The sequence below is a fragment of the Plenodomus lingam genome (assembly GCF_022343315.1).
Source record: "Plenodomus lingam strain CAN1 chromosome Unknown contig_13, whole genome shotgun sequence".
Taxonomy (NCBI): domain Eukaryota; kingdom Fungi; phylum Ascomycota; class Dothideomycetes; order Pleosporales; family Leptosphaeriaceae; genus Plenodomus; species Plenodomus lingam.
In genome coordinates this window covers 359,974-374,729 of record NW_027093931.1, presented here as the reverse complement: position 1 = coordinate 374,729, position 14,756 = coordinate 359,974, and the positions used below count along the sequence as shown (strand labels likewise).

The 14,756-nt window shown below is 39.4% G+C and overlaps 3 protein-coding genes across 3 annotated transcripts; all 3 read right to left on the bottom strand.

Moving 5' to 3' along the window:
* Positions 1-9,027: 9,027 nt before the first annotated feature.
* Positions 9,028-12,270, bottom strand: IAQ61_001703 (uncharacterized protein; the record flags this gene model as incomplete). The annotated part of the gene is made up of 2 exons (XM_003833521.1): positions 9,028-11,007; positions 11,062-12,270. The coding sequence occupies 2 exons, from the start codon at positions 12,268-12,270 to the stop codon at positions 9,028-9,030; spliced, it is 3,189 nt and encodes a 1,062-aa protein (XP_003833569.1).
* An 865-nt stretch (positions 12,271-13,135) lies between these two features.
* On the bottom strand, positions 13,136-13,488 carry IAQ61_001702 (uncharacterized protein; the record flags this gene model as incomplete). Its single annotated transcript, XM_066095228.1, has 3 exons — positions 13,136-13,216; positions 13,266-13,321; positions 13,374-13,488. The coding sequence occupies 3 exons, from the start codon at positions 13,486-13,488 to the stop codon at positions 13,136-13,138; spliced, it is 252 nt and encodes an 83-aa protein (XP_065954712.1).
* A 278-nt stretch (positions 13,489-13,766) lies between these two features.
* IAQ61_001701 (uncharacterized protein) lies at positions 13,767-14,463 on the bottom strand (the record flags this gene model as incomplete). Its single annotated transcript, XM_066095227.1, has 2 exons — positions 13,767-14,099; positions 14,272-14,463. 2 exons carry the CDS (start codon positions 14,461-14,463, stop codon positions 13,767-13,769), a joined length of 525 nt encoding a protein of 174 aa, XP_065954711.1.
* Between the last annotated feature and the right edge of the window lie 293 nt (positions 14,464-14,756).

Genomic DNA, 14,756 nt, shown 5'->3' with positions numbered 1-14,756 from the left:
CCTAAAAACCCTAAAAGGAATACGCACCAGGACGCTCTATAAAAAGAGCTAAAATAATAGAAGGATCTCTATAACTACTAAATAGGACAGTAATTTAGAGACATAGTATATAAAGAAATTAATACTCTACTAAAAGCTAGTACCTAGGAGGAGATTAATAGGCTAAATATAGGAGAGCGTCTACTCCTACTTAAATAGGTGTTTATATACAAGCTTAATTAGGATAGTTACCTAATTAAGTGTAAAGCAAGGATAGTAGTAAGAGGAGATCTATAGCTTACTAACTTAATTTGTTTAACCTACGTAGCTACCCTAGCAGCTTAAACCTTTAGGACTGCAATAGCTATTAGAGCTAAGTTTAACCTTAAGATATATTAATATAACGTTATTAGAGCTTTCCTTAACGCCTTAAGGGATTAACACCCTATAGTTATCTGTAAGCTACCTAAAGGATATTAAATACCTAGGAAGTGCGTTAAGCTTAAATAAGCTCTATATAGATTAAAAGACTTACTATTATTATTATATAATAAGCTCTTAACTACACTCTAAGAAAATAAGCTTATTGCTTCTAAAGAGGAGCTATACCTATTCTTTAATAGAGATTGTAGTATCTTGTTAATATTCTATATAGATGATATCCTATCGCTCTATTACTAAAACTACGCAAGCTAAGCTTATAAAGTTATCTAAGCTCTAAAGCAAAGATATACTATAGAAGAGAAGGGACCTGTAAGCTGGTTTCTAGGGGTAAGAGTAATCTAGGATAGAAAGAGACAGATAATAACGCTCGTTTATAATAAATATATTAACAAGATTATAAAGAAATTTAATCTAGTAGAGATAGGAAAATTCCCTACTATACTACTATTAAGTAAAGATATTAAAAAGAGCACTAGAGAAGCTACTAAAAAGGAGATCAAGGACTATTAGGAGCGCGTTAGATTAATCCTTTACACCTTAATTATAGTGCGCCCTAATATTGCCTATGCAGCCTCCTAGCTCTCCTAATACCTTACTAACCTATCTAAATAACACTTTAATGCAGTTAATTAAGTAATTATCTATCTATACTAAACTTAATACTAATTAATCTAATATAGGAATAAGGATCCTAATAAGCTTATAATATATAGTAATGCGTTATTTGCTAATAATATTAATACTTAGCAATTATTATATAGATACCTAATCACGCTCTTTAGAGGACCTATTATTTAGAAGGCAGCTTAATAATTAACTATTACTACTTTAACTACTAAGGCAGAGCTCCTTACGCTTAAGCAAGTAAGCAAAGAAGCAATAGCGTTAAAACGCTTTTTAACTAAAATACACCTTACTTTAGATACTACCTAGATAATTAATTATAATAATTAATAAACTATTAGGTTAGTAGTAGGTAATAATAAAAGGATTACTACTAAGCTACGCTATATAGATATTTAAAACATGTGGCTTAGGTAAGAGTATATAAAGGGATCTTTCTATATTACCTACCTACCTACTAGTAATATACTAGCTAATAGGCTTACTAAAAACCTAACTACATAATAATTTATAAGGTTTAGGGAGCACCTAAGGTTATATAATAGTAGAGTATATATTATATAGTGTTAATTAAAGTAAGGTAGTATATAAGATCTATTAATATATAATATAAAAATAACTAACTATAGCCTACCTCTTTATTATTAACTAGGTAGCTTCCCTAAGGAGCTCTATTACGCGCGTAAAGCGTGCCTTAGAGTCTATAGGGAGCTACCTAGGTTACCCTATCCTAGGATCTATAGGGGGAACCTTAGAGGAGCTAGAGTCCTTATCTTCTAATAAGGAGCTCTAGGCGCCCTTAGCTATAGAAGTAGCCTTACGCGCAAGCTTGGCAGCAGTAGTAGTAGCTTTTACTAGCTCCTACTACTTAGCCTTGCTCTCCTTAAGGAGCACTAAGACCCTCCTCTTCTTATCCTTAAGAAGGTCTTAGCTCTTACCTACCTACTTCCTTACTAGGAAGGATAGCGTAGAGCGTTAGGTAAGCTTAGGGCTATTAGTTTATTAGTATAAGATCTTACTAAGTATTATAAAGGAAAAATTCTTATATAGATTATATATATTAGGATACAGCTATACCTAGAGGAGCACTACTAGCACTAAGTCCCCCTACTAGAAGAATTATAGCACTTGCTATTAGACTTATTAAAGAGCGCTAAGTATAGATAATTTAGATAAGTTTTAGCACGATAAATGCTAGGCTCTCTATAGCAGGAGGATCTTAGGGTCTCCTTAGGAGCTAGAGAGGGAGTAGGAGCAGGAGCGGGGGCCTTAGGAGGGGTCTAGGGAGGAGCGGGAGCTAGAGTTAGAGTTAGAGCTAGAGTAGTAGAAGCTAGAGTAGGAGCACCCTTCCTTAGCTTTGCAATCTTAGCTATAGTAGTAGCAGCTGCGCGCTTAGCTACTATACACTCTACTATAGCCTTACGCTTAGTAGTAGCGCGCTCTTCTTTAGTAGTAGTAGCTTTAGTAACTGTAGCTTTAGCTACGTAGGAGGTAATAAGGGTAGCGCAGGTAGAGTAAGCGTAAGTAGCAGGTTTTAACTTTAACTAAGATAGGTTAGTAGGGATATAAGTATAGTTTAGATCTTTAGGGTTAGATAATCTTATAACTTAAGCTATAGTAAAGATTATAGTTAGGTAAATAGAGTTATAGAGCTCTATCTAGACAATATCTACGCGCGTAAGCGCAGGCTAAATAAGGAAGGCGCGCTAGTTAGTATCTAAAGGGTAAGCTAATTTAACCCTTTAGATATATAACACTCTAATTAGCTATACTACCTACTAACTATAAGCGCAACTATAACAACAAAAGATCCACCTACACCTAGGGGGTGTGTTGCAGGAGGGATATTAACTAGATTACAGAGTATCTTAATCCTAATTAATCCTAATTAATCCCAATTAATACCCCTGTATGACCCACTATCTAATCAACTGCTAGCTTACTGCCAAGTGCCTAACAAAAAGCAGGAGCTCTGGTAAGGAAGGTTTACTAATTATTTACCTTCTAGTAAGGGTAGCTAAAGCTCTATATATATAAGTACGATCGTAGTAGATACAATCTAATAATCCATCTCCTAAATCATTCCTGACCTTAGTGATCCAAATTTCCACAGTACCTTATCTTTCCTATTAACTAATACTAGGTAGACTATAGCTTTGGAGAGAGGGTGTTATTATAGACATTCTATAAGGTAAATTAATAATTAGGAAGGCAGGAAATATAGTAGTATAAGAGAGTAGGAGACGCCTATATCCTACCTATATCTCTATTATCTTAGGTTTAGTTATAGTAGGGTTACTAAATTAAGAACCCTAATAGGAAGATATATAGGTATAAATTTTTGCAATAAATATACTAGATATATTATAAGTAATATATAACTTGCGCCTAATAAAATATCTAGGAAGTATTAATAAGGGAAGTCCTATTAACATACACACTATCTATATTACTAGTAACACAGTTTCCTATAAACCTAAGTATAAAACTAGAAAGATAAAGTTGCTACTAGAACTTTAAGAGTTTAAGGACCTATTTAACAAAGAGTTAGTAAGCAGTTTACTACCTTATTAAGGTAGTATAGATTACTATATTTAGTTAATAACTCTCCTAGATAGAACCTAGCCTAACCCCCTATAGGGTCCCCTATACCCTATATTACGTGATTAATTACTAGAACTAAGAACACAACTTACTAGATTAATAGACAAGGGCTAGATCTAAGCAAGCTCTTCTATAGCTAGAGCTCTAGTATTGCTAGTAAAGAAGCTATTAGGTAGTTAGCGTCTGTGTGTAGACTACTAGATGCTTAACAGCATAACAACCTTAGACTAATACCTACTACTACTTATTAAGGAAACTTTGCGTATACTATCTAGCGTAAATTAGTTTATAAAAGTAGATATTTGCGCTACCTTTTATAAAGTTAGAATAGTAGAAGGTTATAAGTCCTTAACTACTTTCTACACCTAGTTTAGGTTATATAAATAGTTAGTATATCTATTTAGTCTTAGTAGTGCGCTATCTACTTTCTAATAATATATTAATACTACGCTTATAGAGTTACTTAGATTATATATAATAGCCTACCTTAATAATATCTTAATTTATTTAGGAGGAAACTAGTTTAACTATATAAAAAAAGTAAAGCGTATACTTACGCTATTAAAAGAAGTAGGACTACACCTAGACTTAGAGAAATATACTTTTAGTGTTAAGGAGGTACGCTACCTAGGCTATATTATTAAGGCAGGTAAATTACTTAGACCTAACCCTAAAAAGCTTAGGGTAGTATAGGAATAGGAATCCCCTAGGAATATAAGAGAGGTAAGGAGTTTTCTAAGTTTTACTAACTTCTACTATAATTTTATTATAAAGTTTTCTAAAGTAGTAGCACCTTTAAACTAACTAACTAGAAAGAATACCCTATTCTAATAGGGAGAGGAAGAATAAAGTGCATTTAATACGCTAAAAAAGGTATTTATATTAGGACTAGTATTAATATAATAGGACCTAGCTAAAGAAATATTATTAGAAGCAGACTATTTAGGATGCGCTCTTAGGGGTTACTTATTATAAAAAGTTAGGGGCGTCTAGCGCCTAGTTACTTACTACTCTATAGCACTAATACTAGAGAGACAAAACTACACTATATATAATAAGGAATTACTTGCTATTATTAAGTATCTTAAAAGTTAGTTAGTAGAGTTATAGAGTGTTTATAAGCTATTTATAATATTTATAGACTATAAAAACTTAGAGTACTTTACTAGCCTTTAAAGCTTAAGTAAATAATAGTACTACTAGGTAGAGGAACTTTTAAAATATTAGTATATCCTATAGTATAGACCTAGCTATCTTATAGGATAACCTAATACCTTAAGTAGATAACTATAAGATTTAAACTCCTCTAAAGCAACACTATAGTTAGTAATACGCCCTAAATTAATTTAGGTTGCAGTATTAGAAGTAGAGGAGGCGTCTAAGTTACTAAAGGGCGCTAGCCTCTTTACTAACCTATATATGCAGATACTATAGGACAAAGCAGTACTAGAAGATAAGATATACTAAGTACGTCTTAATGCAGTTTAGAAAGGCGCTAGGTCTTTCCTAGTTTTAGCTAATATAAGGTAATAGATTAAGGACTATATAATTAGCGTATATAGCACTTTGCTCTAGAGGGGTATTATTTAGTTACTAATATAGGAACCCCTTATAACTACTATTATATAGCAAGCACATAAATTAGGTTTAGTAGGATACCTAGGAAAGAATATAATATTTTAAATACTACGCTATAACTATTATTAGGATAGAATATTAGGAGACATTGCGTAGTATATTTAAAACTACTATTATTATAGTACTTATATCTCCTAGAAGCGCTAATAGGGTCTATTATAACCTATACTAGTTACATTATAATACTAGTCCTAAATATCTATAGATTTTATAGTTAACCTACTAGTAAAAGAGGATAGTAAACCCTAGTACCTATTAGTTATTACTAATAGATTGTCTAAATATATTTAGCTTAAAGTAATAGTCTCTATAATAGCTAATTATTGTGCAAGAATCTTCTAGGATAACTAGTAGTAGTTCTAGGGCTTTCTATCCTCTATTATTACTAACTAAGGCTTAGACTAGTTAGGATCCTTCTAGATAATATTATACTAGATAATAAAGATAAACTAGTTACTATCTACTATATACTACCCCTAGATAGACGGCGGGATAGAGCGGGCAAACTAAGAAGTATAGGCTATTCTGCGTATAATAGTATGCTTTAAGTAGACTAACTAGCCTAATTACCTACTAGCCTACTAACTTGCACTTAATAATAGGGACTCTAGTATAACTAGTATTAGCCTAAATCTACTTTTAAATAGGTATACTATAGATACGCTATAAAAGATAATATTACTACTAGTAAAGCCTAAGAATCCTTATAGAGAGGCTATAGCGTTCTTATTATACCTATAAAGGGGTATAGAGCTAGCGCAAGCTACTATTGCGTTCTAATAGCAATAATAATAGGAAGTAATAAACTAGTCCTAATACCTAGCTAAAAAGTTCCTAAAAGGTAATATAGTTTAGTTTATAATACGTAATATAAAGATAAACTAACTAAGTAAAAAGTTTAACTAGCTATAGGTAAAGTATAAAGTAATATAAGTTCCTACTCTACTTATAGTAGTATTAGACTTACTAGGGAGCTTATATAAGACTATGTATATAGATCTACTAGAGAGAGCTACTAATAACCTACTACTAAGCTAGAAGCTTTAGGACTTATAACTAGGTCTAATAGTTACTCTAGAAAATAAAGATATAATACTAGATAAATAGGAAGTAGAAGAGATCCTTTATATAAAGAATATAAGAGGAAAAGGAAAGTATTAAGTCCTAGTAAAATAGAGGGGGTATATTAATCTAATATAGCACCCGCTAGAGGTAGTGCAGGATACTAAGGCTCTAGATAGGTTTAAGGAATAGTATAAGGATGCTATATATAATAATAGCCTAATATATATAAAAGCTAGGAAGCAAGGGTAAAAGGAGACTAGAATAATAACTTAGACCTTTGTTATAATTAAGAAGTAAAAAGGTATTAGAGATATCTTTTATTTATCCTAATAACACTCTAAGTAAGTGCCCTACTACTAGAGTTTTATAATATAGCTAATAATTAGGTAGTAGTATCTATACTATTACTATCTATAACTAACCCCTCTCTAGCCCCCCCTAAACTATTATTTATATTATCCTAACGCCTTTATATCTCTTAGTAATAGTAGTAACGCTTACGCGCAGCGTAGGTAGGGGATAACTTAGTTAACAAGTATAAATAATAGTAGTAGTAGTAGTAGGAGGAGGGTAGTACTTTAATAGCTTACTAATATATAGCACCCTAGGCCTAAAGAAAATAAATATTAGAATAGATATAAAGGAAACAAGGGAAATTTAATACTAATAATAAGAGTCTTAATACCTTAGGTAGTACGCTTAGTAGCGCTCTTAAGCCTATTAATATAAAGGTTAGTTTAGGCCTAGGTCTTGTTTATACGCTAGTTAATACGCTAGAAGGTAATACTAGTAGTAGTAGTAAGCTATATAATATTATTATTACTATAACTACTATATAAGGGCGTAATAGTAGACTAAAGTAGAAATACTAGAGCACTAGTAGTAGATAGAATAATAGCACTAAGCTAATACTAATTATAGGCGCGCAAGTATATAGTAGGGGTAAGTAGAGTAATAGTATTATTAGTTTAAGCCCTTAATATAAGATTCTTAAAATAATAGTAGAGCTAGTAGAACTATAGTATAAACTAGTAATAGGTGCCTTTAGTAGGTTTCCCTATAAAAGTGCTAAGGGTCCCCTTCTTTATAATATAAAGGTAATCCTCCTAGTAACTATAATAAAACTAAAGCTAGTTATAGAGGGCTTAGTAAATATTAGGGTTATTAGTAAGGATAGCTTCTAACTAAGTATAAGTCTTATAGCTATAATAATAGGACTTATATAAGCACCCTAGATATAGTTAGAACTTGCTATAAAGAAAACAAAAATTAAGGGGAACTTACTACTACTCTCCTAATAGTTATACTTGCTAAAAAAATAAAGCTAGTTAATATACTAATTATAGGGAAGTAGCTTTATAAAGCTACTATTATACTTCTTATTATCTAAGTTACTAGAAATAATAAAGCTGCTAAGTAGCTATATTTAAGGAGACGTGTGCTAAGCAAAAGTTAGTATAGGAAATATAGGGAGAATATTAGAAGTACGCACCTTATCTTAGTAGGCCTAGTATAGGGTCTAACTACCTTATAGTAGATCCCTACTACTAGTACTAGTAGTAGTAGATAGAGATATAATAGAGGCTATATAGGCTAGATTAATAGAAAAAGAGTAGAGATAAGACTAATTAGTTAGGAAAGTCTACTATATAACTAAGTAAGTTTAGGAAATTTATAGTAGGGTAGGATAGCTATATTAGAACTTTTATAGTAGGGTACTAAAATAAGTATATAGATACTACGCGCGCGTACTACTTAATATATAGGCCTATTATAAATTAGGAAGGAATATAAAGATATAATAATAAAACTAAAAAATATAGTAATAAAGCCTAATACAGATTATAGAGGACAAAGATATAACCCTAGACCCCTAGAAAGATAATTTTATAATAGTTTGTGGGGGAAGGTTAGGGGTATATAAAGGACTTAGGCTTATGCCTAAGCCTAGGTCTAATATAAGATAGACTAAGTCTAACACTACTACTAAGCAAACACACTAGATACCTATAAAAAGGCGTGAAGGGCTTATCTCTCCTTTAAGATACTAAATACTATTATTAACGCTTATTGCATTCTCCCTTAAGGCTAGTCTATAACACTTAACTATATTAAATAAATTTAGGATTACTTAAAGGATCTATTTAAGAAGCTTATAACTTAATACTATAGTATACTATTATAATAGTATATTAAGGATTAGATTATAGAGGTATAGTAATAGCTACTATAGTTAGTAATTAATATAGAGACTTGTAGCTTTTAGGCAAAACTTTATAAAGTAATAGATAATTAAGGTAATAATAACTTCTATAGTTAGCAGAGTAGAATCTATTAAATCTGCCGCAAAATTTAGCTATCTACGCTCCTCACTGCATGGTGTTGGTTTATCGCCACGCTTAATACCACCTGGCACGCAGTGGCAAAACACGTGACTCACAAACTACCCGAGCGCATGAGTACCGGTGGTAGTCATCGGTGTCGGCGTTGGCGGAGCAATGGACAGCTCCCAACTCACGCCGTCGTCAGGTGGAACAGGGATCAGCACTCATGAGAAATCAATGCCTACCATTGACTACGACGTATTGCGTAAATCTACTGGTTCAAAGTGACTTCAAATACAAGCCCAAGTAAGATTCCAATCTACTTTAGTGTAGGCACATGTTCCTCTCTCTAGCGTACATTTTCCTGTATCCAGTCCCAGACCCTACCTGTATACGCTTCATCGACCGGCTTCACGTCTCTCAGAGCCAGCACATTCTTGCCCGTCTCCTCGAGCGAGAAGAGGGGCCGCGCTGAAGGCGGCTGCGATGTCTGTCTGCCGTAGGACTCCTTCCATAGCCCCAGCAATTTTAGCGCCGGATGCTCAGTCTTGTCTGTTGCTTCCAGCCTCTTGACCCATTCCTTTGGACTCACAACCTCAAACCCCTCCTTCTTCTGCAACCACGGTAACATTTCGCGCCAGGTGGGCTGACGGTGAGGGTTGAGCACATGGTACACCGGCAGCTCACCACTCCTCTTCTCCGCGTCAGCTTGCGTAGCCTGGAGAAAGGCTTGAGCAGCGACGTCTACGGGCAGCCAATCCAGTGGTTCGTCACCCAGATCAGGCAAGCATCCAATCAATCGCGCAGTACTCAGCATCATAGGCCACGCCTCTTTCGTGTTCCACACCCCCCGTCTTGAATCTCCAGCAAGCTGTCCGACCCGGACAACGGCTATCCGACCGTGGAGACTGGTCCGCTCGTGGGCTTGGAGGCATATGTGCTCTGCCACCCATTTCGAGCGAGAGTACCCCAACGGTGAAGCAACAGATGGATTGGAAAATAGCTTCTCTGCAAGTTGACTGCTTGAGTCGAGCGGGCCATTCATGATAGCAGCGGTGGATGAGCAGTACGTGAAGCGAGGGCGTTGGGCTCGTGGCGATTGCAGAGCCAATTCAAGCAAGTTCTTCACCCCTGCTATGTTGTCTTGGATGAAACTTCGTAGTCTCAAGCGGAAGTTGACCGTCCACGCAACGTGAATGATGGAGGTTGCTTCCCTGGCCAAGCAATTATACATGTCCTCGCTGAGACCTAATCGCTCTTCACTCAACTGCGCTGGAACAACTTTGACTTTGTCACTGGACGTCAGGCTCACTAAACCTTTCTGCTCTAGCGACTTATTGACCCGCTCCCTTGCTGCATGTTCATCCGCTCCTCTGACCAGGCAGTAGACACTGCACACGTCTGTTTGCTTCTGAAGCAAATCTAAGATGCATCCTCCCAGTGCACCAGAAGCTCCGGTGAGCACGACAACCTGTCCAGTACTACTCGTTGATGTCGTATTCGAACCCGGATCACGAGGGGCTTGTCGCTCGAAAACGCCGAATTCTTCAACCAGATCCAGCATCAATTGATCTTCGTCTTCTACACCATCGTCAGACTTACCATGGCGTTTGCGGAGAATGAAGTCTGTGAGCCGGCCTGTAGTACCACAGTCTTCAACAATGCTCATGGGCAAGTCGCCCTGGTAGTTCGGTATCAGTCGTCTCAACCGATCCCTCAACTGCATACATGCAATGGAATCCACGCCATAAGAGAACAGGTCCACATGTTCATCTAACTCTTGAGATTTCCCCGTCATGATCTGAATGAGCTTTGTAAGATATTGAGGTAGCTCCTCATCAGAGACATACATTTCCTCAATCCTGTCTTGATGGTCGTATGCCCCGTTGATGAGTTTCTCGAATCGAGCCTCTGCCGCCCTCCGAATTATGGTCCCTTTGCTGCTCTTTTCGAGTGGCGTGGTCTGGTGTGCCACCGGTACGAGCATAGTAAACGGTATTCGTGCATGATCCTGGCTTTCACCGTTCAGCCTCTCCAACGTTGGTTGGACTGCATGCAAGAGATCTTCGTTCGAGATGTCACTGGACTGTGCAGATCGGAATAGAAGTGCACCCGGAAATGGATGGTTATTACCAAAGATGAGCACATCGTCTAGGAGAGGAGAGGTTGACAATGCGTCTTCCAAGGGTGCCGGATCGAACTTCTTGCCGGTAATTAAAGTGAGTTGCGAATCAGCTCGCGAGTGATACATCCAGGCGTCCTTGATAGAAGGGTGCAGTACAAACAAGTCAGCTGTGGCAAATGATCCATCCGGCCGGTTCGTTTTTGCCTATTTCCCATTAGTATTCAGCTGTGTACGTCGTTTTTGCAAGCATGAACAAACCATATGCGGCCAACCTGGCTTGATGACGAGTTCTGATAATCCGTCTTCCCGCGGCTCAAACTTTAGTAAATTCTCTGGGTTATAGTTCCGCAAATATTGCCAGTCTTTATCTGTGGAAAAGTCTCGATAGGATGATAGCAAGAAGCCACACTCCGCACTACCGAACCTTGAGATGAGTTTGACGCCCTCTTGAACGAGATGATTTCCGACATCTGCTGGTAATGCGGCACCTCCGACACCAACTATGTCCATGTATTGAAGCATTTTCAGGCCAGTGTCATCCGTCTCCATCATCTGAAGGATATATGGCACCGAAGAGAAATACTTGACCTGAGGCAGTCCTTCCATACTAGAGTATGCCCTTGCGACATCCAGGCACTTGCAAATGTTTCGAGCGGTGATTGGAACGTCCTTGCTTGGAAAGAGCCAGATCATAGCATTGCTAGTCCAGCACCTGAACAGATCGGCAATACCACCATGGTACAAGGGTGTGGTAGTGAATGAAGCTACCGCCGGTAATTTGGGAATGCTTGGGAGAACGCCAATGGCTCCAGCATGGGACTGCGGTATTGGCTTTGGTAGCCCTGAAGAGGTTCCCGAGGTGTGGTGTAGGTATGCAGTAGCCTTCTCGTCACCAAGAAGTGGTTCGACGCTACGGTGGGGGGCTTCTGAGATCACATCGAAGATGCTTTCATCTTGAGCTAATGGGAGTGATTGAGGCATCAACTCCATTTGTCCTTGCTCTTGCGCATACTTACTAGTCTGTAGCGCTTTTTCTGTATGAGCAATGTCGTGGAATAGCACAGAGACCTTGCAAGTCATGCAAAGGTGCACGATTGCAGCTGGCTGACATTGTGGTGCTATCAGGAGAACGGAATGCCCTAATCTCATCAGAGCCAGCCAGGTGAAGAGAAATTCAGGGGAACTATGACATAGCAAGGCTATCGTCTCGGACTTTTGGGGCGTGATCAGAACCTCTGAAAGTCGTAGGGCAAAGAATTTTGAACCTTTTTCGACATCGGTAAAGGTAAGAACCTTCTGATCCCATTCTTCCGGGCTGGTTTTGGGAACAGCGAATCCTACCGCTGGGAGTTGCGGATGATTCTGCGCTTGGTGGCGGACAAACTCGCTAATTGTGCGATATGGTTTCGTTCCGCTACTCAGAGCTGTGGCGTGGCCAAGCGTACAGACGAAGTAGTTATTCTGCATCTTGATACCATCTGTGGAATAGTAAGCCGGTCGTTAAGGAAGAGTGTGAGACTATCTGTTTTGTAGCACATGTTGTTTATGGCTATGCAAAGTCGATGCAAGGTATGGAACTAAGTCGTGACATCATCTAGACCACTGGAACCTGCGGCTACCTAGCAGTTGCACATCGCAACTCAACGCCAGATGCATCACAAGGCTTACTCTCTTATATTTACTTCGTTAGCAGAACTTGTAATAAATGAAGAAATGTGTAAAGAAGTTTGCAATCCACGCTCAAAGGAAGGGCTCAGCTCATAGGAGAGCAAATGCCAGGGCGCTAGCCTGTACCGTACCGGTACTACTGTTCGAGCTCTTTCGTCTCGTTCCACGCAGGTATGAAGTTCCAGCATAGCACATTCCGACGTAAACCACCATGTTATCTGTTCGCTTCCACCGAATTCGTACCACGCCCCATTTGGCTCACTGCTATCTTTTATTTTCATATATGGGCCAATTGTAGTTTGACCGGCGAACAGAAACAACGACCCCAATGCGATGTCTTTGAGGTCTTTGTCATATCTCCATTGTCCCAGCACTTTCTCACAGTCCTCATAGATTAGCAGCATACCAATGGAGGGAGTATATGCGGTCTCTGCTGATCCACGCACAAACGGCCTCGGACAGCACTGGCAAGCGATGCGCGAGAGCGAAACCACTGTGGTATGGGAGAGTAGGGAAAACTGTCCATATCCTCGAGAGATAGCTCGGGTACCTTGCCATTGTTGAATGCATATATGGCATGGAAGCCAAGCTGGAAGTGTGATACAGACTCCATGCCCATATTATTGTAGCCGATACCCGTTGGCGATGAAGATGTTGCACTGAGTTAATGGAGGAGGTATTTGGGACGCTCAGTCTGCGGTACATGGGGACCAAAAACACACGTTCTGCGCGAAGAGGGTTGTAACTGTAAGATCTATCAATATCTTGCTTCTAGAAAGGCCCACTAAACTTACCACAAGAGCGGGTTGACGATCTAGGATAGTGGTGGCTACTTCACGTATCCACCCAGCTGTTATGGTCTCTTTCTCTGCTGGGGGGAAGTAGCGCCACACTATGTTTACCTAAAATTTTGTCTACAATCTCTTTGTAGAAGTCTGGGCGTTTATCATGTTTGTGAGCATGGATGCTAAGAGTGCCTTGAGTGGACCATGAAATAGGTGTATTTCGATCTTTCATTGTATCGGTGATGTGAGGCGCCCATGACTTGTGTTGCTGCGAAGTGATCCTCTTCCCATCAGTGCGTAAAAACCGTCAATAAACAGTACAACTCCACAGTACTGCGTCAGACTCCTTGCGGCGTACATACTCCTGTCAGAGTTGACTAGCCAGATGGTGGAAGGCATATGCCAGTTTGAGTGTAGACGAGGTAGGCCGTGGCTTTGAATCAGAGTGCTAGGCCTGGCTGGCCTAGCTTGTGTTCAAGGGTAAGTTGTGTAGTCTTACCATCTCGCGTGTTAGGCAAGCTTATCGGTCGGAAAAAGTGGCGCAGTCGACTGTTGCGGTGGTGGGCGACTTTCGCTGGAGGGGCTCATCAGTGTGGGGAAGCGAAGTTGAGGGGAGGGGGAGGCGCAATATCTTGATTGTGACTGCCAACAGGTAAGTGCTAGTGCGAGGATCAAAGGGATGTCGACTCGTTCATCTGCTAGCGTATCGATGGGAATCGATTGGGGCTGGGACAGCCGTTGAACCATTGCAGCGACGGCCACTACTCGACCGATTACCAGGCTAACCGTAATACCGTCTAGCCATGTGGATTGCGTAGGCCAAAGCGGGCTGCCACTCTCCACCTACTGGTTGTTGTTGTTGTTGTTGTTGTTGTTGTTGTTGTTGTTGTTGTTGTTGTTGTTGTTGTTGTTGTTGTTGTTGTTGTTGTTGTTGTTGTTGTTGTTGTGAGGTAGTGTGGTACTGTACCTTCTATCTTGTGGTGACTTACTGTAGATACGGTAGACTGTACGCTACCGTATCAGTATGGTCATGTAGAGAATAGTAGTAGGCGTCAGACTGACAGCACAATGCTGATATAGGAACACCACAGGAAGTAGCCGGTGACTGCGGATGCTGGTCTGCCGAGTGGGGATGCAGTGCACGGTGCACCTGGGCAGCCACTGGGCGCATTGGAGCTCCCGAGGCCCGTTGCACGCTTGTCTGCATCTGGCGGCGCTATGCAGGGGCCTGCCTGGGACATCCGGGGCTGTCAGTGGCTGGGGGTTTCCATGGGAATTTGGGTGAGAAGAGCGCACGGCCAGGAAGCGATTGGGTCGGGCATTGGCAGCAGAAGGCAGTTCAAGGAACGCGGGCAGGCATTCGACAGCAGCCTTCGCCAGCCTTCGCCAGCCTTCGGTCAGCCAACGGGTAGTACCAGAGACTCCGGTGGAAACTGATACCCTTCCTCTACTCTAGAGTACAGTAGCCTGGGATGGAGCAAGCAGCCTGCAAAGTTGCCT